The sequence below is a fragment of the Panthera uncia genome (assembly GCF_023721935.1).
Source record: "Panthera uncia isolate 11264 chromosome A3 unlocalized genomic scaffold, Puncia_PCG_1.0 HiC_scaffold_12, whole genome shotgun sequence".
Taxonomy (NCBI): domain Eukaryota; kingdom Metazoa; phylum Chordata; class Mammalia; order Carnivora; family Felidae; genus Panthera; species Panthera uncia.
The window spans coordinates 7,849,349-7,871,822 of NW_026057579.1; the positions used below are offsets into that span (position 1 = coordinate 7,849,349).

Sequence of the window (22,474 nt, forward strand, 5' to 3'; positions counted from 1 at the left end):
CCTCTGACCTAAGTGATTCAAAGTAAAAATGAAAGATATTACAATTTGTTTACTTGTTTATACTTGTGTACTTGTATATAACTCATGTACTTGTTTTCCTTATGAGGAAAGATTATTGAGGGTTCTAGTAAAATATTAAACATTAAAAACAAATTTTGGGGGCGCCTGGGTGGCTCCATCGGTTAAGTGTCCGACTTCGGCTCAGGTCATGATCTCGCGGTTTGTGAGTTCGAGCCCCGCGTTGGGCTGACAGCTCAGAGCCTGAAGCCTGCTTCCGATTCTGTGTCTCCCCGTCTCTCAACCCCTCCCTTGCTCCTGCTCTGTCTCTCTCTGTCTCTCAATAATAAATACGTGTTAAAAAAAATTAAAAAACAAATTTTGGTAGCCCTGATCATATGTCCAATTTCTCTGTAGACTGGATGAAAAAATAGGGCCTATTCACATTTATACTTGGTCTGAGAATAAGTTTGCTAAAAGATCTCCTGAAGGTTGGAAGGGAATTGGTTCATGAAAATCAGAACCATCTTGAGAATATATCAAATCTTAGTGATTTCCCTGTGGAGTCCCCAGACAGTCATACCATACTGCTTTGGATACATAACATTAGCAATCCGTAACCAAGCTCAATGAAAAGAATGGAAATCCATATTCAAGATTACAATTAAGAAATACTATTGGCATTGGAATGTAAATCACCACCTTCCTACATACAATAGTTCTTTCCAAAGCCACAGCCTGCAGAAACCACTCAATTTCCTTACCTTAAGCCTTGTGCCAGTGATGTAGCCTTTGATAATTCTTGCAATAAAAATCCAGTCATGTATGACATTTTGGAGGGAGCAAAAGGTTTGATTTGCCTTCGGGCCCTGGAACCCCTGTAAAGATGCCTTTAATGAGAAATAAAAGGCAAAAAAAAAAAAAAATAAGAAGAAGAAGAATAAAAAAATTCAGTATTCAGAAATGGGGCCAAATCAAAAAAGGGTGCCAAATCACTGGGTACTAGGCTGCCTTTTAATGGCGTTAGGTAAAGAGAGGACCTTAATGTAGAGTTTTTTCTCCCCAAAATTCAGATTAACCTACTATGAGACTAGATTGGGAAAAAAAGACTAGATTGGGGGAAAAAAGTGTCCTTCAGTTAGCCTGGTCCTGTTTCCTGGGGGTGGAGTCTTTAGTTACATGCTTTGCTCTGTGTCATTTAGAAAGCAGCCGCTTTTCTCTCCAAGTCCCTTTCATTGAGTGTGAGCCAAACGTCTGCCTCTCACACTCCCTTGAAATCAGTACCCTAAGTAATTTTTGGCTAAGGACATACTCTTACAGAGAGGTAGTGACCTTCTGTGTCTCCCCACATGTCATTCTGTTTACACCCACTAGTCAGTGCAGTCTAACAAAAAGTCTGTGGAGAGTCAAGAACATTTTAACTTCTAGCAAGGCAAGGACAATGTTGCTTGGGGAGAATGGTTCCTGGGAACATACGAGACAAGAAGCTTGGTTTCCTCCGTGAAGCTGTGCACCCCTGACTGTTAGATCCATGCAGAACACCCTTGTTAATTAAATCACCATCCTCATTCAGGCGGTACCAACACCACTGGTAAGTTTTCTAGAAATGCAGATCCTAGGCCTGCAACCGCAATCCCTAGGTTAGATTCAAATGCACATTCAAGGTTGAGGGCTAGTGGCCCGGAACAGTGGCTCTCAACCTCGGTTACTTGTAGGAATCAACCGGGGAATCTTAAAAAAAAAAAAAAAGATCTGCATTTATAAAAAAGGAAAGAAAGAAAGAAAAAGGAAAAAATTACTGCTGCCTGGGTCCTACCCCCAGAGATTCCATGTTAATCAGTCTGGGGTGTGGCCTAAGCGCTGGGATTTTTAAAAGCTCCCCAGGAGATTCTGAAGTGCAGGCAGGGTTGAGAGCCACTGGCCTCATACTCAAGCTGTGGGGTTCCTGGAGTCAGATTCTCCTTTCCCCCGTGGCCTGGCTGCCACAGAACAGACAGTAAGTAGCGGGGAGAACCCTGCTAAGGACTGAACTTTCTCCCTGGTGCTCTTTTCCTCTCACCTTCTCCATACACCTGCCCCTTACCCCACCCCATCCCCAACCACCCAGACTACACCAGCGGTGGATGTCCACGGGGGGTTTAAACACACAAGCTTGGAGTCTCTCTTGAGAACTTCAACATCAGAGTCTGGAGATGCGACGCTGAAATCTGCATTTTTAACAAGCTTCCCAGGTGTGTCTGATGTGGGGCCAGGTTTGTGAACTCCACAGTGGGTCTAGCCTTTCATCCTGCCAAGTCATTAAGGATTTGTAAGGATGAATGAGCTGTCAAGAGAGCAAGGGCCTGGTGCAATGCTCCTTTATTAATTATGGCGAAGTGATGTATTGGCAATGATAATGCTTCTCTTGGAAAGGCCAATGAATGGTTCGTCGATTGCTGCATTAGATTTTTCTCAACTCAACCTTACCGCTCAGCTCTTACTCCTCTCTGTAGTTGAAAAGCTGCACGGCTTTCACGTTAAACAGCTTCTTGGTCTTCATTCCCAGGTGAGCTGCAATCTTTGAGAGAAACAGCCACACGGAGAATCCTTCAGAGATCTTGGCTGGGGACCACCTCTCCCCTCACCCCCATGTCCTTATCTGCTTGTGTCAGCAGCTTCTAGCCACGGTACTGCTGTGCACGTCTACCTACATGTAGGAAAAACACAATGAGGGGGTAAGAGAAAATCATTGATGCAACCCCACATCCCTTTGCTAAACGAGAGCTTCCTTCAGCACAAGGGATAGAAGGCGGAGGAAGAGAGATACATCTGGAGTAACAATTTCAGAGGTGAGAAATGGGCAGGCAAGTCGGGGTTAGGGTTCTGCCTTGCGGGGAGAGGCGAGGAAGGTTGAAAAGAAAAGTTGCAGCGCCCGTCTGCGCGTGTAATCGATGGGCTGGCTGCCCGAGAGAGCGCTAGCGCGCGGCCGGAACGCACTGCGGGGCCGAGGGCCGGGACCAAACCGAGAAACCTTGGCGGCGGCGGAGGCCGGGAGGGCTCCCCGCCCGCCCGGGGCGGCACCAACCCGCCGGCTCTTCCCCCGGGCGGTCCCCGAGGGCGCCGGGGCCCGGCGGGCCGCGGCGGGGCCGAGCGCGCGTGTGAGCGAGTGCGAGGCTGCGGGCGGCGGGCGGGCGAGTGTGCGCGGGAGGGAGGGAGGGAGGGGGAGCGCGCGCGCCGCCCGGGCCCCGGCCCTCCCAGCCTCCCGGCCTCCGCGCCTGCCTCCCGCCCGCGCGCACCGGCTGCCCGCAGCCGCCGCTCCCGCTCGCGCCGGCGCTGCACGGGAGCCTGCCCGCCGCCGCCCGCTTTGTGCTTCCCCCAGAAGATGGGAGCGACCTCTTCCCGGTCGGGAGCTATTTAAAAGGAGGGAGCGCGCCGCGTTGCCTGCTAGCGCCGCGGAACGGGGGAAGGATCGAGCCACACTCTCCCGAACCAGGTAGGCTCTTAGGATGGGCAGCCGAAGGGATGGGGTCAGCTACCGCCAACTCTTTTCCATTTCGTGCTCCTAAGGCTACACTTCCCTCCGTTTGGGCACAGGACCGGCTGCTGAATTGTGTGTGTGTGTGTGTGTATGTGTGTGTGCGCGCGTGCGTGTGCCCCTCCACGTTTTCTGGGGTGTCCGCGCTTCTCCGGGAGCGAAATTGCTCGGGCTGGTGCGTCTGGGCGTGAGTGTGCCTGCCTGCCAGCGCCGGCTGCCTGAGGAAGAAAGGGCTGCTAGGGAGGGATGCTGCACCCTGCGCGGCGCGGGGCTCGGAGGCTTCAGGGCGCGAAGAGCTAAGTCCGCCTGGAATGCTGCGCTGCTGGGCATCCAGGCGTCCCCACCCACCGGGCTCTGCTCCGAGGTCATCCCTCCTCCTGGTAATCCCTGGGGTCTTCCCCCAAGGCCACACTCGCGAGTCTCTTTTCCGGCAAGCTCTAGGTGTTCCTTCGCCACGGACTGCGGAGAGGAGGGAGTTGTGGCCAGGGCAGACGGAACAGGCAAGGGGGGATTGCAGCGGGGAGTGGGCTGAAGGGTCCCGGTCTCTGGACACCGTGCAGCGGTGTGCGGTGGGGATTGGGCGCGCACAGGCATCTTTCCCCCTCGAGATTCGAAGGGAACTTTGCAGCTGCATTATCTGCCTCTGGAGCTTTGCTGGCTCTTGGGGAAATGGTCTGTGTGCTGAGATGTGAGGATATCCTTCTTGGCTCCTCCTTAATGAAGAAGAGGGAGGTCTTATGGGTGGACGGTCGGCTAAAGAAACCAAATCTGCCCCGGCGATGCTTTTAAAAATACAGTATGTGTGCATCCTTGATTTTAAAAATCCACCGCCCCCCCCTCCGCCCCCCCAGGATTCTGTTGACTATTTGATGAATGACTGGGGCTGGCAATTTGTATTTCCCTCTCCAGACAAAGTGGCAGTGGTTGGGTTGAAAGCAGAGTGATCAAATTTAACAAAGAATTTTTTTTTTTTTTTTTTTTTGAAGAGAGCTATAATCGTGCATGGTGTCCGCAGTCACTGGAAAGAAAGTCATGCTTTGCACTGGGTATGTTTAGCCACCCCCCCTCCCCCCCTTAGCCTGGCTCCCTGGCTGGCGCTCTTTATCTCTCCTGCTAGTCAGCCACTAGTGGTTGTGACTATAACAATACAAACTTTGTCCTGCTGGAGGTGTAAAGACTAAAAAGAGAAAAAAGGATATCAGTAGGAGGTGTAGTGGAAGAAGCTTTTTAAAAAATGACAGATGTGGTAAAGACAGTACTGGCATCCAGATCATGGAGGAGCTGTGGAGTAGGTGGAGATTCTGATCAGATCTGGTTAAAGGCATGGCTTGAGTATCTCCAAATATGAGCAATTGAACACCCACAATCCAGCATCTGTGTGAAGATTTCCTAAGGGAAATGGGGAGCAACCAGGAGGGGATTCTGCAAGTATACCTCCTACCCACGCCCCACAAAACACACACACACACACACACACACACACACACACACGCACACGCGCGCGCGCACACACACACACACACACACACACGCCTGTTTTCTCTTTCTCTCTCAGAGCTACTCCTGCAGCAAGTCCAGAAAGGAGGGAGGAAAATGTGTCTAGATGTTTCATTCATTTCAGATCAGAAAACGAAACCAGAATAAGGGTGATTGCCTTTAGGTTCCTCTTTCAAATCCTGTGTTACTTGGATTTCGCTGGTATGGGTTTGCTAAACTTGCTTAACTGGGAGCTGAGGCTGGTGTGAAAGGAGGAAGGAAGGGAGAGCCAGTTCCATCTTTGGGGCCTTGTGAGTGAGAAGGTGGGGGAAGACCCACTTATTTCATCAAGAAGCAAGATGTGTTTTCTTGAGTGGTTTTCATTTTACAAATTCCACCTGCTTGAAGAATTCCATTTGATTCTAAGTGCTATTTTGCTAAGATTTCTCCTGCCTACTAAAAAAAATGAGTCCTGCTTCCCTGCCCCCCCCAAAATAGCTGTTGTCTTGTACGAAATATGGAATGTTAATTACTTGGGGGGGGGCGGAATAAAGAACTGGACAGAGGTAGACCATCATTGACTGTTGAGCTGTGCAGGGGTTGCAGAGGATATAAGTATCCACGACAGTCAGACTTCATTTACTCCGTCTTGAAAGCTTAACAGGGCTGGAAGAGGAGAGAAATGAATTAAAAGAATATGAAGGCTGTGCTTTATATCTATCTGTCTGTCGGTCTGTATGTCTATCCGTCTACTTACTTACTTGTCTATACATCTATCTTTCTATCTATCATTACTATTTAATGGTTTCTGCTAGATCATTTTGGATTAAGAGTAGGGGCTAGATAACCATTTTGTTGACCATAAAGGGGAAGAGAGGTGATATAGCAATAGCAGTGTTTGAACTCCAAATAAAATTACAAAAGGAAGATGAAGTATAGTCAGGACTAGTTGCAGGAATCACATTAATTGTTCTTTCAAGCTTATGATGTTTCAGAAAAAGAAAAAAAATTCCAAGAGAGCTTCAGCATTTTGTTAGCAAGCTATATTTAACATGTTTTTTATCAGACAAAAATAGACTTTTATTTATCTTGCAAAGTAAACGCATGGCTTCTTCCCTCTCAGTATTTAATCTGTTTCTTTGAAAAAAATAAATGAGGATAAAAGCTCTGCAGACCCAATGAAGTTGCATTCCTGCTTTAAAGCAAGTTAAAGCATCCATTTAGGTCATGGATGTGTTTCTCCCAAAGTAAGTGCATTTTAGGACTTTGCCATATGATTTTCATGTTGCAATTCAGTGAGAGGAGCCCTTTCTGCCTGATGCCTTCAGGTAGAGGGAGCACAGCTTGGAGGTTAAGAAGCAAGCTGTCTGCCCCACCGGCATGGAAACGAACAAGATCCCAGTTGAATTAGAAATTAAATCTGGAAAAAGAAACACATGAGTAAAAGAGGATGGTAGCATACATATCTTGCATGCTTTATATTTTTTTCAGTGTGAATGAATGTTGCTTTTAACCAAAAATTGTTAAGTTGTTGCTTTGCATTTGCAGAGAATTTAGGCATCAAAACGTGGCAATCTCTCTTCTTCCTGCTCCTTTCGACCCCCTGCCCCCCGCCCTTTTTTCTTGTAAGGGATAGATGTCTCTTGCCAGAACATCTTCCAGTATTGTCCATACCTTATAGTTAGACCCCTCATCATAACCTCTACCAAATAGTCTCCCATCTGATCAAATTCTCCTGCTCCCTCTTGTGGCAAATATTCTCCCTGACTTTCCCCAGATTTCAGAATCGCAACTACCATCCCTCAAGGCCCCGTTAGCTGCCTATCACTTACTTGGGTTCTAATCTCAGTAATATTTGTGGCTGACCAAGACAGTGGGCTGCTGAACTAGGCATTTCCAGTTTTCTCTCTGAACAAAGGGCAATCTACCCCCTGGAGACATACTTGAAATTTAGTGAAAGTACATGGCAGATGCTTTCTGACCCATTGGGATGGAGTAGATTCTGGAAATGTGAGCTTTCACAGTCAGCTTTTGAGATTTTGATTTGGACTCAGAGCTAGTCCGGTGGGGCCTCATTAAATACAGTGAGATTATTTTCCGTTTTCTTTCCTTCTCTTCCAAAAGATACCACTTTCCCTGTGTGTCTGTGTCTGTGTCTCTCCATCTCTCTCTTTCCCTGCCTCCCTCCCTTCCCAGGCTCTCATACACACACACACACACACATACACACACACACACCCCACAAAATATATTTTATATAACACATATTTTGCATGCTTAAACTAATCAATATTTAGGCTCTCAGTAAGGTTTGTAAATCAAACAATCCATTTTCTGAACTGGAGACTTCTAGGGTGAGCTACTCTCACTGGCATGTTTTCATCGAGAGCGGTTCAGAATACGAATGAGGAGACTGGGTGCCTTTTTCCAGTGTGTTGACTCAACTTGGAAGATGGTTGCTTGCAGCCCTTGCTGCCTCAAGTGTTTTGTGTGGGCTCTCCTGGCTGACAACTCTTATTGAACTCTAAGTGTTTTATTTCCACATCTGTGATCGTCCTTTGATCTGCCCCGCCAGGAGAGTGTAGTATGTAAGGAGATAGACAAAGGTTCAAGAGAATCACCTTTTTCTCTTTACCTGAAACTTTGTAGCCCATTTCAGGAGGAGGGGGAGGACATATGGAAGGAGAAAAGTCCTGACTGGCAGCTCAAGTGAAGGAAATGTGTTTATGGTCAAGGGCAAGTACGTTGTAGGCAGCCGCCTATAAAGTGATTGGAGGGGGGCAAAACATCTTTGGGTTTGAAGCATTTATCCATCTGTAAACATAAGATCAGAAATTCTCGCTATGGGACCTTCATTTGAATTAAGTAATTCTATCTAGTAGATCCCTAATAAAACGCAAGGACATCACCCAGGAAAGAGCTACCGTTAATTCTTATAAACCATTGACGTCGGTGTATTCGTTAACTTGTATTGGTTTATCAGATCAGCTGACAGAAAAGTCCTGAAGGCCTGGATCACAGGAAGGTGAAGCAGAAGTGAAAGTAGTTTGAAATTGGGTTGGTGCCCAGTTTGTGCCCTCAGAGGCTCCTTCTGGTGGGGAAGTATGAGGGACCTGAGTGCCCTCAGAGGAAGTAGCGAGTAGCCAGACAGAGGCAAAGATATCAAAAATTTGATCCTTTCTTGAAAACTTAGCTTTTTAAATTCTTCTGAGAATGGGCACATTGTATCCCCCCGTGTGAAATGATATCCTGAAAATCTCAAATGGTTTCTACTATGTGTCATTTTAAAATATTCATACCAATAACCTACCAAATGCACATGCGATACCAATTCAGACAGATGGTTTCTTGCCTATATAATATAGAGAGAAAAATAAATTCAAGTATTAGAATTCATCTTAATTTTTCAAAAGACAGAAAAAATAATCACTTTGTAGATGTCATTACATGTGAAGTCAGAATAATGAATAATCTCTTCATTGAATCGAACGTGAGATGACAAGTCAGACAGGCAAGAGGGTGATTCAGCAATTTACTCCAACCCAACCATGATATTTATTGAGCACTCAGTGTATGCAAGGCATTGCACTGGGCTTTTCGGAGAATGCAGATGATGAAGAAGAGTTATTTGACATTTGCTCAGTGCCCACTGCATGCCCAAGGCCAATCTAAGCACCCTGTGTATGTTTTCTCACGTAATGCTCATAAGTGCCCTGCAAGAAAGCGTCGTTCCCCCAATTTAAAGATGAGACCCTGGCTCAGTTAAATAACTTATCCAAGAGCTAGTAGGTGACAGTACCAGTTTTTGACGTTGTTCAAGAGCCCTGCTTTTTGTACCATGTTTTCTATTCTTAGGGATGTTGTGGTCTAGGGTACCTAAATGCTGGGCCAAATAAGAACTATTGCTATGATTGTCTAATGAGCAAAATTCTATAGAGTTGAAAGGAAGAAGAGAATATTGGAAAAGGCTTCCTGGAAGAAGAGGCATTTTAGTTCATTTTCAAAGAGTGAAAAGGACTTCTAAAATAAATAAAGCCTAGCTATTTTTGAAACCTGTAAACCAGTCCCCGCTAATTTATAGCAAGGACAACCCTGGGGCGATGTTCGGGCCATTTCCAGGCTTTTGAAATCAGCTGTGTGTCTAGTCAGAACCAGGCATGGAACAGGGGATCTGGAACAAATGATAGCATAGGCCACTGTATCCATGTATTTTACAAGTAAACCCCAAATTCAGGATGAATTTCCAGCATGACCTTTAAGGAAAGAAGCTGTAACAGTTCGAGAGGTCAGACAAGGGACAGACCACCTGCCAATCTGTTCCTCCCTGAAATTTGATGGTCAGGCTTTCTGGGCCATTACAGGTGGTTTTTCTTTCTTTCTTTGGCACTGAATGGCTCTGGTGCTTTCTCCCTTGAGCTTCTTGAACTTGTCCACCTCCTCACTTCTGCTTCTCCTTAAAACATAAGGCCCAGGGCCCACTGTGGCTCTGCTCTGCTCGATGTATAGCATCCAGTCCTAACAGCAAGTTTAGAGAATCAGACTGCTTACCCTACCCGCAGACCTCAACTTCCTGCGTAGACTGGGGCAGAGTCCCCAGAGGGAGTGGCATCGGGCAGGGGCAAAAGGATAGAGTTTGGAGAGGTGCTAAGTCATATATCGAATGTCTCTCAGAAGTTCCAAGTCGCTCTTCCAAAATAATCTACCTGCCAAATGCTGGAGGATGTGAGCTCCCTAGAGCTGACATGTGTGAGTTGGGACTGGGCAGAGTTGCTGGCTCTTTTTCCCCCAGACTCCTCGCTGCCTCTCTTCTCCTGGCCATGCACCTGTCAGTGGCCCCTTTGAAGAGCTGCTCCTTATCTGTGCTCTTGCTGCTTTGCACCACAGCTAGCTCTGGAAGAAACATCAGAGATCAAATAAGCAAATGAAACAAATAAGCAAATGAAGGCCATAGGAAAGTGCATGACTTTTCAGAGTGAAGTAGGAAACAGTTGAATTCAGTAGGGCTCTGAGGTCATTTCAACAAAGTCCCATCTTCCTTTTCTTCTCTGATAATATAGAAGGCCTCCAGAAATGTATCTGTGTTTTCTGGCCTCAGGAGTGTCCGGATGTCTATTAATGATTCCCCAAGGTGGAAAGGGAACTATGACTTTTGCTTCTAGACTGAGGGTATTGACTAATAAAATGAAGGGCCCTAGAGTACTCAGACTAAAGTTTGCTGAAGTCAAGAGACATATCACGATAGTCTTAATATTGATGTGTATTCAGCAAAAGGGGTAGTTAGCATCATGCCAGTTTGCTTCCCTCTGCCTCATTTTCCTCATCTATTAAATGAGAATGATAATAGTAAAAGGCCATGTGGGTTTTTCTGTGAGGAATAATACATTAATACTTGTGAAACATTTGGACTGGTTTCTGGCACGTGAGCGCTCAATAAGAATTTGTTCTTATTCCTTGAGATGAATGGTGAGTCTCTGTCCCTGCCTGTATGCTTTTATATGAACAGGGTAATTATGGGAGGTCGCCATGGAAAGGAGGAAGGTAAGGACACACAGAATGACATACACCAGAGGTCACAAAACTGTTTTCCAAGGGGCCACATAGTAAACATTTTTGGCTCTGTGGACCATAGGGTTGTCACAATTAGTCAACACTGCTGTTGTAGCAGGAAAGCAGCCGTTGACGATACACAAATGAATGGTCATGCTGTGTGCCACAAAACATTATTTAGTGACACTGAAATTTGAACGTCATATAATTTTCACATGAAAAAACATTTTTTCATTGTTCCAATTATTTACGAAGGTAAAAAAATTAACAAAATGAGCCTTATAAAATTAGGTGACAGGCTACATTCGACCTGATGGCCATAGTTTGGCAACTCCTGACATACAGCTAGATTGTGAGAGACCCAAAGGCAATATTAGTGAGTCAGAAGAATCCTAGCATTTGGGCTTGGGATCGCGCAAAGAGAGGTGGCCTAGAGCCTAGCATCCAAGACCTCGTGGTAGAGCCTAACCCTGGCAAGTCTGAGATGTGTGGCTTTGGAAAGGTCTTTTAAGTTACCATGGCCTGAGTTTTCATGTTGGGAAAAGGGAGTAGAGGCAAATTAGTTAGGCTTTCAGGGGACTTCCTAGCAATAAAAGCAGTTTTATGAAGGGAGATTGTACATTTAAGATGGATCATGGAGGGCTGGTGGAAAAGCATGAGAAGGGAAAACTGTGCACGTTTGGGTAATTTTTATTTAGTAGCTCAGTTGATTACCAGGAACAGAAATCCTGGGAAGATAGACATGTGCTGTATTGTGAATGTTGACCATGGACACCAAAGGGAGGGATTAGGATATTGTAACTTCATATTGTTAGCAAAATTCCCCAGTTTTACAGATCAGGCCGAGAAGGGGAAAATGACTTGTCCAAGGCCACAGGACTGATCCTTGAGATCAGCAGTCATTGGCCCCCAGACTGATGACCCTTCCGTCTACCTCATTGTCCCTAACGAGGAAAGAAATTAATTGTGATTACATGATTGTGACCTCAGAGGGGCAAGTCTCAAAAAAATTGCAGAAGCCACTTTCAGTATTTTCTAAATGTGAAAGCATCCCCCAGCATATATAAGAAGGTAGGTCTGTCAGTAACCAACCCCATTCCAGAGAAGGTGAACTGCAAAAAGTTTGACCTAAGACCTTGTACTCCAACAATCTTTTGCCTAGGTTCCTGCTGACTATCTTAATTTTCAGCTCACATGTTATTTCTTCAGCAAAGCCTTCCCTAGCAGGTCTGATCCTCTATGACTTACCCTTGCAGGACTGCGTGTTGCCTTTACAACATTTATCAGAGTTAACAATTGTTTCTTTTTGAAATAATTTAAAATAACATCTGTCATCTGTCTTCCCAGCTACATAATATATTCCAGGAGGAGAGAGAGTGTATCTGTTTACCTCATGATTTTAGCCCCAGTGCCTCTCCCATTCCAGACAGGTAATAGACATTCAGAGTTTGTTGAATGAGTGAGTGAATGTTCTCTCGTAAGTCGTTGATACTGATGAAAATAATCCTTGCTTAAAAGGCGTAAGTTACTATCTTCACTTGCTAATTAAATGATTAAATGATTGGCATTTCTTCCTCCACTGACTTTTTTTCTCAACTCTTTTCCACTGGCTCCTCTCCAATCCTGGCCTATCACAAAAAGACCATAACATAATCGTCTTGGCATAGTTACATAACATTAAAACCATAACACTTTAGCCAATATTTAAACACTTCTTCAAATATAGGTATATGGGATTGGTTTAAAGGGCATATTCACTAGATGCTTTATCTAGTGGAGAAATTGTATGTTTCATAAACTGTGCTCAGGGATTTGTGTAAAAATTTCATGTTTTCCCATAAACTACTCAATTTATTCCTCTAAATATTAGAATTTGGCTAGTTCCTTTCTACCCTGCTTCCATTTAAAAAATCTATTTGTTGTATATACATGTGCATCTAGTTTTAGAGCCATGACATTAGGTATATTGTCAGAAACTTTAGAAAACGGTAGCATAGAATATTGACGAAGGGTCACCATTACACGAGCATCTATCAACTTGAGTTTTTTAAAAGAATATTTCTTTTCCCTTCCTACTACTGCGTTTCTCAAGAACATCTTATTCTTTCAAGGACTGTGATTTGACACTATGCAGAAAAATTTAAAAGACTTACAAACTTCAAGTTGATAGGGTTCCATCTTCTGAAAAGCAATCTACTTGAAGATGAAGCTTAATGACTCAGGGAAAAAGCTGATGAAATTCACCAGCCTCTGCTCACATAACCAGCATTTTCCTTGTTAAAAAAGATTTAAAAAAAAAAAAAAAAGGCATTCCGGGTGTTCCTGTCACATAGCTTGAAATTGGATTCTGTTTTAAATATCCCCAGTCCCAAGAGCCAACTAGAATGCACAAAGCAACTACAAAGATTTAGCCTTGAGTTGAAGTGAACAGAGGGGGTGGTGAAAAGCCCCACAAAGACCCTATAATTTAAAGAGCACAGCCTTCCTCAGCACCTAAAGCTTCAGGTTTGGGATTTATGTTTCTGCATATTGTCTCCTCTATTCAGGAACTGTGCATGGAACCTGGTTAGAAAGTCTGCAAACTCTTCCATTTATCCTGGGTTTTTGTCATGTGTTGATGTAATGTCCCAGCAGTCCTTAGCTGTTTCTATTTCAACAGGGCAGAACTAACCCTCGGCAAAATTTTGAAGTAGGCATAAATGACTCCCAATGCTTTAATCTCTTTTGGGAGCCCCCGTGATGTCCTGTTAGCATCCATTCTCCTCCACTGTCTTCTCTCCTACCTCCCGACCCCCCACCCTCCAACTCACCAAGGGGCTTCATATTTTGATGCCATCTGGAGTGCCAATCTATGGGAAGAAAAGCCCTTCTGATGTATGATTTCACATCAACACCTTGCTGCTATTGCAAGAAACACTAATTCTAGTTTTTCAGTACTAATCTCTGTCCAGTACTTTGTCTAAGTGCTCTGCTCTGCAGTGTGTGTTTGCTGAAGATACCCCATGCCAGTTCTACTCTCTACCCAGTTCTTCCCTTTAATCCAATGCCTCTGAGGGGTGTTGCCAAGACTGCCCATATCAAATCACCTGGGGTGCTTATTAAAGTTCGAATTTGGGTTTCCTCTTCAGAGATACTGTACATCGGATGCTTTTGTCATCCTTCCAATCCTGTCCTTTAAAAAAATTTTTTTGGGGGGGGCGCCTGGGTGGCTCAGTCAGTTAAACGTCCGACTTCGGCTCAGGTCACGATCTCACAGTCCGTGAGTTCAAGCCTCGTGTCGGGCTCTGTGCTGACAGCTCAGAGCCTGGAGCCTGTTTCAGATTCTGTGTCTCCCTCTCTCTCTCTGACCCTCCCCTGTTCATGCTCTGTCTCTCTCTGTCTCAAAAAATAAATAAACGTTAAAAAAAAATTAAAAAAATTTTTTTTTTACATTTATTAGTTTTTGAGAGACAGAGAGAGACAGAGCAAGAGCAAGGGAGGGGCAAAGAGAGAGAGGGAGGCACAGAATCTGAAGCAGGCTCCAGGCTCTAAGCTGTCAGCACAGAGCCTGACGCGGGGCTTGAACCCATGACCTGTGAGATCATGACCTGCCTGAGCCGAAGCCGGGTGCTTAACCGACTGAGCCTTCCAGGTGCCCCTCGATCCTCTCCTTTTATGGAATCTTCCATATCCTTCCTAGTATTCGTGGTAATTCGAGTAACTAACTATTTGAGTTGCTTGAAGATGGTGAGTTCATCAGGTGCAGGTGCAATCATCTTTGTAATCCCTGTAGTGTTTGGTTTGGTGCTTTGCACATAGACACCATTCAATAAGTGCTTGATGAATAAATGACTGGTCCACTGTCTAGAGCCAGAAATATACCGAGGGCTGTACTTCACTCAGAAAACCCAAATTTCTTAAGATGAAATGTCAACAAGCTCGTGTGGAAAATATTTTTAGGTAGGAAATCTTTTTTGGTGACCTAGATATAAACGCATGCATATGACCTCATTTTTGGTTCCCAGTATGTAAGGTCAGACCTCAAAGAAGGGCTTCTCTTTCTCTTCAGGGTGGATGGCGAACAAATTATTACCTGAAATAGTTATTATTGTCCATAACGAGGCCCCTGAAAGAGTCACAGAGCACAGATGAGGTGTTCCGAGGCCCTGCCTCGAGGAGTTCGCTATGCTTAAAAACCCTGGGTTGTAGAGATGTAGGGTGGGAAGTCTGAGGTTTCTAGAACCCTGGTTGTATTAACCCAAGAGCTCAAGTGCATTAACTTGGTAATGAGGTGATCCACTTTGAGTGTGTCGAGGTGTATCCATGATCTCATGGTCTGAATGCCTGGAAAGTCTCTCCTTTTCTGTGATTCTCTAGTAACAAAAGAGTTCTGTTCCAGAAGGGGGACCTACACTTTGGCTTTTATAATATCCCACCAGAATATGAGTTTCTTGGGGGATATTATCTTATTCATCTTATTTTATTTTATTTTATTTTATTTTATTTTATTTTATAGAGAGAGTGTATGAGCTGGGGAGGAGTAGAGAGAGAGAGAGAGAGATAAGAGAGAGAGAGAATCCTAAGCAGGCTCCACGCTCAACATGGAGCCCCATGCAGGGCTTGATCCTATGACCCTGGGATCATGACCTGAGCTGAAATCAAGAGTCTGACGCTCAACTGACTGAGCTACTCAGGCACCCCTCTAATTCATCCTTTTTAATACAGTATCTGGCGTATGTGAGTGGCTAAGAGAAGCTTGGCAGACAAAACCATGAATGAATGTGTTTTCCTGTTTTGTTGGATTACTTACTTGTTTAAAAATTAAAAAAAAAGTCATGACCCCAAGATAGCAAATTTGTGAGCTGCATTGAAATTCTTGAAAAAATATTGACTTATTGTTCCTAGAGCAAAGTATTAACATGTCGTGCTAAAATTTGGTATCGTTTTCCCTACCCCACCCATCTTTTATTTTAGTTTTGCATGCTCCCTGCTAGGATTTCCTTCTCTATTTTCTTTTCTCCGGACCAAAGGGAAAATCCTTGAGATTATTGCATGATTTTGGAGTGATTTCAGACCTCAGATTTTAGCTGATGATCCCCCAAATGGATCATCCTTCCCTCACTATGTGATGAATAGGAGTGCTTATAAAATGCTTACTCAGGGGATGAGGAGGCATGAGTCAGGAGAGAGGGCCATGAAAGCTCTTGATAAGATAGTATAAACGATAGACATTTATTTAGGGGGAAAGGAGGGTGGCATGGAAAGGTATTTTGCACGAAAAACCTAAGCAGGGGGCTCTTTTTTACCAAATAACAGAATCGTTCACACAGGAAGTGGAAACAAAAAGATGCTGCCATCTTGGAAAGCATGATGGTGTAATTAATGCAAAGTGCCTGGATTAAACTCCTAGTTGTACTTAGGTTTGTATGACTTCAACCGGCTTACTTTTATGAACCATTTATTTTTCTCACTGGTAAAATTAGGATGATAGTATCTCCTTGTGATGTTGTCAGAAACCTCGGGGACAGTGAATCCAAAGCAGTCAGTAAAGCCTCTGGAACAAAGCAAGTGCTCAGTCAATGGTTGCAGTCATTATTGTTATAAATACCCTCATGGGGGGCCTTCCTCTGCCCTTGGCACTGGCAGAATGAATCTGAGGACAGTCCTGGCCCAAGATTAGCCGAGCAGCTTCCCTTTTTTATTGAAAGACTCTGTTGTCCAGCTTTCTTTCTCTTATTCCTATTTCCACGCCAGTATGCAGAGTTAATATATTTAAATGTATACTCTTGATGTGCTGATGTGCTTTCCCTTTTATGGGACCTCCCTGATGGAGGTCATTTTTGGTTGGTGTTTGACCAGATGTCTGTTTATTTTACTGCAAGGAGAAGATATGCTTTGTTGGGGATATTCAAAATATCAAGATGAACTTGGCATTCCAAAAGAAATCAGCAAGCCAGAGCTCATGCAGGAGGACCCACCTCCAGGACCTGGGGAAACTGTCAAAGCCCCAGCTCCTCTTTTTATGCTGGAGGTCAGTTTTTCCAGGGTGAGGTTCTCTGTCCGTGAACCTGAATCCCCTTTCCCCTCCTCCACCTAATGCTGACATTGGCTTTTCAGTGTGATACCGGCCTCTACTCAGTTTAGGGGCACCTACTTCACACAGGGCACAGTTTTAAAATCAGATGCCTAGTCCCAGCTCTCAGGTTCTGATTCACCTTCAGAGATTTGGTGAAATCAGCACATGACTTTCTGAGAATTACTGTATTCACTCAATAAGCAGGTGCTGTGTATCTTTCACATGCCAGATTCTGCTCCAGGAACTGGGGCTCCGTTGATGAACAAAAGAGACAAACATCTTCACCTGTAACAAAGTTTACATCTATCAGAGAGAGATGGGCAACAAAAAGAACCCTTAAATAAATTATATTAGCACGTAAAGAGTAATAAGTGCTACATAGGAAAACAAAGTAGGGAGTACATCTCATGACTTTCCAATAACTTCTTCATTATTTTAAATCCTAAATTCATCTGTATTTTTTTGGCCACACTGCCTGACCACTACCCCAGTTGCTTCCTTTGATGAATGAGCTGGGTGTTTTCTGACATGGGACAGGATCCTGACTGTAGTCTAGTACGTTCAGCCAGAGGGCGGGAGCCCTTTTTATGACCTCTCACTGCCTGTGCTCTGGAGGACCTGTCCCAAAGTATTAAACAACAAAGAGGAAATTCTCTTTGAGAAAAAAAAAAAAAAAAGATAATAGCAGAGAGTCGTTGTGGAAACAGAGATCCTTCCTAACATGTGGTCACGGTCTGTTAGCCTGAGGTTGGGTGCCAGAACAGTAATTTGCACCCTAGATGGCTAGTTAGATAAGGAACATCATCCTCTGGCATCATCCCTTTGTCTAAAAGTGTTTGCAAGTGCTTGTCTCAATAGTGGATAAAAACGTATGGTTGCTTTAATGTTGCCTTAGAAACAGATTAATTGCTTAGCTTTGATGCATTCAGTCAGCACGAATTACATAGAAAGGAATTCTAGGTCCTGATGAGGGAGTCAAGGAGTTCCTTTGAATAACCCAAGCTGCCAGTCAATAGAATGAGATTAGGCTGCCCTGTGCACTGGACTGGTAGGGGTGCCAAAGGTGTTTCTTCTCTCTGAGTCGGGTCCTCTCTGGTAGTCAAACCTGGCTACAGACCCCCACAGGGAACCCCTTTCACTGATTATTCCTCAGGCCTCTGCAGTGGGGGGCTCTTCCCCACTCTTTACCAAGGAAATCTGTCTTGGTAAAAATCTGTCTTACAGGTGCATGTTCCATTCCTATGACCTCGCCACCTTCAACACTGGTGTCTGGGCCTTTTCACTAACCTTCATCACTGCCATTCACATCTGTAGATGTGGCATTGTGAGTTTTCCTTTAAAATAAATAGTGAGCAGAAGACGATCTGGGTATTCTTGACTTTGTGCCGAAGGCTCATTTAGATGATGTAATGGATATTCCTAAGCAAGAATCAGCCTTTGATGTAAGAGTTGATTTGAAACCACTGTGAAAAATAGCCTCCCCCTTGTTACAGAGTTCAGTAGACCAGGGCAGAATATAAGAAAGCTGGGCAACAGAATGACATATCAACAGCCTCTATTCCCTGCTTAATTTTTATGGAAATAGGTATTTAAGGAGACAGGGGGAAGGGTCAGGTAGTTCTGCTTGAATCTGATGACAGAGGAAATACCCTGAAACAAAAGAATGAAGAAGGAACTCTTATTTAGATAACATCTGCCCCACATCCTCCAAAGCATTTGGATTTGGTAATTAATTTAGTAAAGAAAGAAACTGAGGTCCAGAGAGTTCTTTCCAGTCGCTCCATTGCCAAAAATCTGTATGAGGGTTTTGTGTCCACTGATTTCACAGATTACAATACTACCACCTTTTGAATATAATTGTGATGTTTTGAAGTTAACCTCAGAAACCCCCTTCCTTTTTCTCTGATAGGAATTTTTACTGATGCATCCGCCCTTAGACATCTGTACCCTTTTGGCTAAGAATATGCTGTGAGATGTGGGTTGGGCAGGACTTTTTTTTTTTTTTTTCTGGCTGACCTAAGGGATTGCCCTGAGAGTGTGTGCAGGAAGAGGTGGCCAGGTAATTGGTAAAAAACAAGCAAGTTTAGGGCAATTGTGTCTAGGAACATGCCAGCCTGTACATTACACCACAGCTCTCAGTGTTTGTCTGTTTGAGTCTCTAATCCACAAGATCAAAAGGGAGGCTGTTGGAAACCTTCCATGGGGCTTTGCTACTGAGGCCCTCCTAACCCTTCATGGAAGCCAAGAGGTTTTCCAATGGGCCAGTCCAAGTCCAAATCCAATAGCTCTCTAAGATTACTTCACACACTATCAGGGATGCTGTTATGGAACAGTTAATGATACCAGTCTCAGAGACAGACCAGGGTTTGAATGTTCGTTTGGGAGTTTACTATCTTTATGACTTCCACCAAGTACTTAACCTGTCTGTGCCTCAGTGAAGCCCGTCTCCAAAGTGGGCTAATAATATCTACTGCATAGGGTGATTGTAAGGGCACTGAGCATTACATAACTCCAGGCAGTGTTATTCTCATGGACTGTAATGTAAATGGCAACACTAGGAGTTGTGTAAAATAGCAATGCTCGTTATTGTAAGTTTTAGATATAAGAATACATATAAAGAATTCAGCATAGAGTCTGTTGTAGTGTTTGTAAATAGAACCTCCTGTTAATCTCTGAGGCAATTGGCCATGATTTGCTGTTGTGCTGTTTTGACATTTACTTCTAAGAAAGAAAATAGTTGGGGGCGCAGAACACACAGTCTTCGAAGAGCTGGAGGTAAGAACACATGGTCATGGTCAGGGGATGGAAAGAATTTCCATATTCTAGAACTCAGAGGCTAGATCCTAAAAGGTCTGAGCAGCTTGTTGAGGGGATTGGGTTTTGTTTTCAGGGCAATAGGCAACCAAAGAAGAGTTTTAAGGGGAGTGAGAGAGTCAGAGCTGTACTTTAGAAAGCTCATTTTGGCTGAAATGTGAAAATGGAATGATGAGATTTGGCAGGGATTTGAAGCAAGTGGTGAATTATATCAGTCCTGGGGACAGGCACAGGTTGGAATTTCCGTTCTGGGTTTCCTCTCTCCATTCCATACTACACTCTGTGAGCAAATACTTAACCTTTCTGATCTCCACAGGTTCCCAAGACGTTTTAAGTTGTAAATTTTCCAAAGGTTTTAAACTAGAAATCTTGATTGTATCCTTTTTTATACCTGCCAGGCATTGGGATCATTTATAATTCACGGTGTTTTTTTAAGTTTTATCTATCTATCTATCTATCTATCTATCTGTCTGTCTGTCAATGCAGATCCAGATGTGGGGCTGGAACTCATGAACTGGGAGATCATGACCTGAGCCAAAACCAAGGGTCAGGAGCTTAACCAACTGAGCCACTCAAGTGCCCCCAGATTTTTAAATAAAAGACAAAACCTGGTCTCCTTGTTTCTTGCCTGTCCCTATAACTGTATTCTTCAGGGAACCAGCAGAAAGATCTTTGTAATAGGAAAATCAGCTGATCTCACGCTTCTGATCAGAACCTCCCCATGATTTCCATCTCTTTCACGATCAAAGCCAGTGCTTTAAGGTGGACTCCATTCCTTTCCTGACCCATTCCCACTATGTCCCCAGCTTCTGAGCCCTGTTCCCCTTGCTCATGCCCTCTTGTCACACTGGTTCCTCTATGGCTCCTAGATTACACAAAGAAAAGTCCCAACAGGGTCTTGGCACTTACTTGGAATTCTCCTCCTGTAGATATCCACAGGGCTGGGTCCCTTACTTCCTTCAGGACTTAGCTCCAATGTTACCTCATCAGGGATGCCTTTCTTAACCATCCAATATAAAATCATGTATGCTATGTACACACACTCACGTATACACTCACACACACTCTCATACACATGGACTCCCTGTCCTACTTATATTGCTTTCTGCCCCCACCTCTCCAGCACTTTTTAGCATCTGACATTTATTTGTTTCCTCCCTGATAGAACATAAGGTCTTCAAGGACAGAGACTTTGTATTTTTTTTTTGCTTTTAATTCATTGATGAATTCTTAGGACCTAGCAGAGAGCCCCGCAGGTCATTCTAAAACATGTACTAGGTGGCACTCATAAATATTTGTGGAATAAATGGCTGCGTAAGGGAATTTAAACTAGATCTCCCACTACTCTTGCAGGTTGCTTCAATGTCTCCCTGTTTTAAGTGGCGATCCCACAACCTACCCAAGCCCTATAATGACCAAACAAGTAGAATCACGGACCATGAATCTTGCATATTTTAAAAATATGCTTTTTCTCTTTTTTCAGCCTTTTATGTAGAATGTAATTCTGCTACCATGACCCTCTGCTGTGTCTTTAGTGTGGGGAAAATGTCAAAGCTTATCTCCCAATAACGATGAGCTAAAAGGGGCTTTTTGGCAACGGTGGGCTCTCTGAGGGTCTGCCAGAATGTGCCGGGCCAGGGGGTTTCTCCTGGGCCACGGTGAATTTCCACTATATGCCATCAGTAGCAAACATAGGCCAGAGAATATAAATGAATGTGTGGGAGGCTCTTAGACTGCCCCAGGCTCTGAAAAGCTCCAGTCTAGCTCCACTTTTAAGTTTTTATCAGGCCACAAGGTGATGTTCTGACTCAGGACCCCTTCTTACCAACACTGTATCTGATGTCATAACTGGCCTTTCAGACCAGAGTTACCCTGACTTGGTACCAGACCTTCCTCTATGTCAGCACCTAACCAAGCCTTAGAGGCAGAGGTGATGTATGGTCCAAGTGGAGTTTTGCCTGAGCTGGTGGGTGAGGTTAGTGCCATGGTTTTCCAGTCCACAACTTTGCTTTGTTTATCAAGCTTTATGTGGCTCAGTGAGTCTGCTGCTAGATCTCTAATTACTTACAGCCCTTCATCATGTATATACTTTGTGGTCACTGTTGTTCTGCCACATGAGCTAATTTAGATGGAATTATTGCTCCTGGATTTTTTGGTCACTTGAACCCTGTGCAGAACCAATATATGTTTTCGAATGACCATGGAAAAGGATGACATCAACACCGAGAAGGAACATTTTATGGCTAGGAAAGCTGATTTCACAGCCTGTCAGACAAGAGCCTTAACACACGACTAGACCCGGGCCTGGTTATCTCCCTTTCCTGCTGTGGACAGCCTGCAGATTCTAAAGCGAGATCTGTACCCAGATTCGAAGAGCTGTGCTTCAAGAACTAGATGCCCAACTGCTAATGTATCCGGGGAACTGGGCTTGCTGAAAATTAGGAGGAAATGTACTCTCCTCAAAATATGTTTTTAAAAACTATACTTAATGTGCAGAAATACTGCATTACAGCAGAATATTTTTCCTCTCAAGTACAAATACCATTGACTTTGTGGGAAACCTTGAAGATATCCCTGTGTTTCCAAGTAAGCTTGGAGCCATAGGACATGATTTCATAAAATGCAGTGTAAGGTGTGCTCCAGAATTTAAGATCATTGAGAGGCCTTGTGTTGGTAAAGTTTTTGGAGTCTGAACATTAGAACAGCAGTCTTAATAAGGTGATTTTGGCAATGAAACCATTTCTGGAAGGTGACTATAGTAACCAAAATTTAAAAGAAAACCTGCATTCGCAACAAGGAGAAAATTATTCAGTGCTTCAGAAGTCTTCCCCCGCCCCCGCCCCTTATTGGCTGCTAGTATGCCTAACTATGTAGTCAACAAGGCAAACCTATAATTCAACTTTTCACTTCCAGGAAGTCAATTGTATACATTGCTCCGGGAATGGAGGCTTCATGTAGAAAAGCAGAGAGATTGAGTTGTGAGTTTTACAAAGGATTGCTTAATCAATGGTGGATACTTAGAATAATGATTCACCATAGATGTTACGGTAGCCAAAAATAAACAAATCATT

At 44.0% G+C, this 22,474-nt stretch overlaps 2 protein-coding genes across 7 annotated transcripts in view; one reads left to right on the forward strand and one right to left on the reverse strand.

The window, feature by feature from the left end:
- Nucleotides 1-22,474, forward strand: part of SLC8A1 (solute carrier family 8 member A1) — a 381,275-nt gene that overhangs the window by 51,589 nt on the left and 307,212 nt on the right. For 4 of the 6 annotated variants that reach the window (XM_049651871.1, XM_049651875.1, XM_049651874.1 and 1 more), the window contains exon 2: nt 2,652-2,825. The exons of 1 other annotated variant lie outside the window; for it this stretch is intronic. The gene's annotated coding sequence lies outside the window, so the exon portion shown is untranslated. Of the gene's footprint in view, nt 1-2,651; nt 2,826-3,385; nt 3,470-22,474 lie in introns of those variants that run through there. One more of the 6 variants, XM_049651873.1, reaches the window with a different exon arrangement.
- LOC125937789 (translation initiation factor IF-2-like) lies at nt 2,852-4,105 on the reverse strand. Its single transcript, XM_049652715.1, has 2 exons — nt 3,639-4,105; nt 2,852-3,476 (listed from the first exon to the last, which is right to left on the reverse strand). The coding sequence occupies exons 1-2, from the start codon at nt 4,103-4,105 to the stop codon at nt 2,852-2,854; spliced, it is 1,092 nt and encodes a 363-aa protein (XP_049508672.1).

Coding starts and splice junctions, on each gene's coding strand:
- LOC125937789 (XM_049652715.1), bottom strand. CDS start 4,105: ATGCCTGTGCGCGCCCAATCCCCACCGCACACCGCTGCACGGTGTCCA. Junction 3,477..3,638: donor GCGCGGACACCCCAGAAAAC/GTGGAGGGGCAC, acceptor GCCCATCCTAAG/AGCCTACCTGGTTCGGGAGA.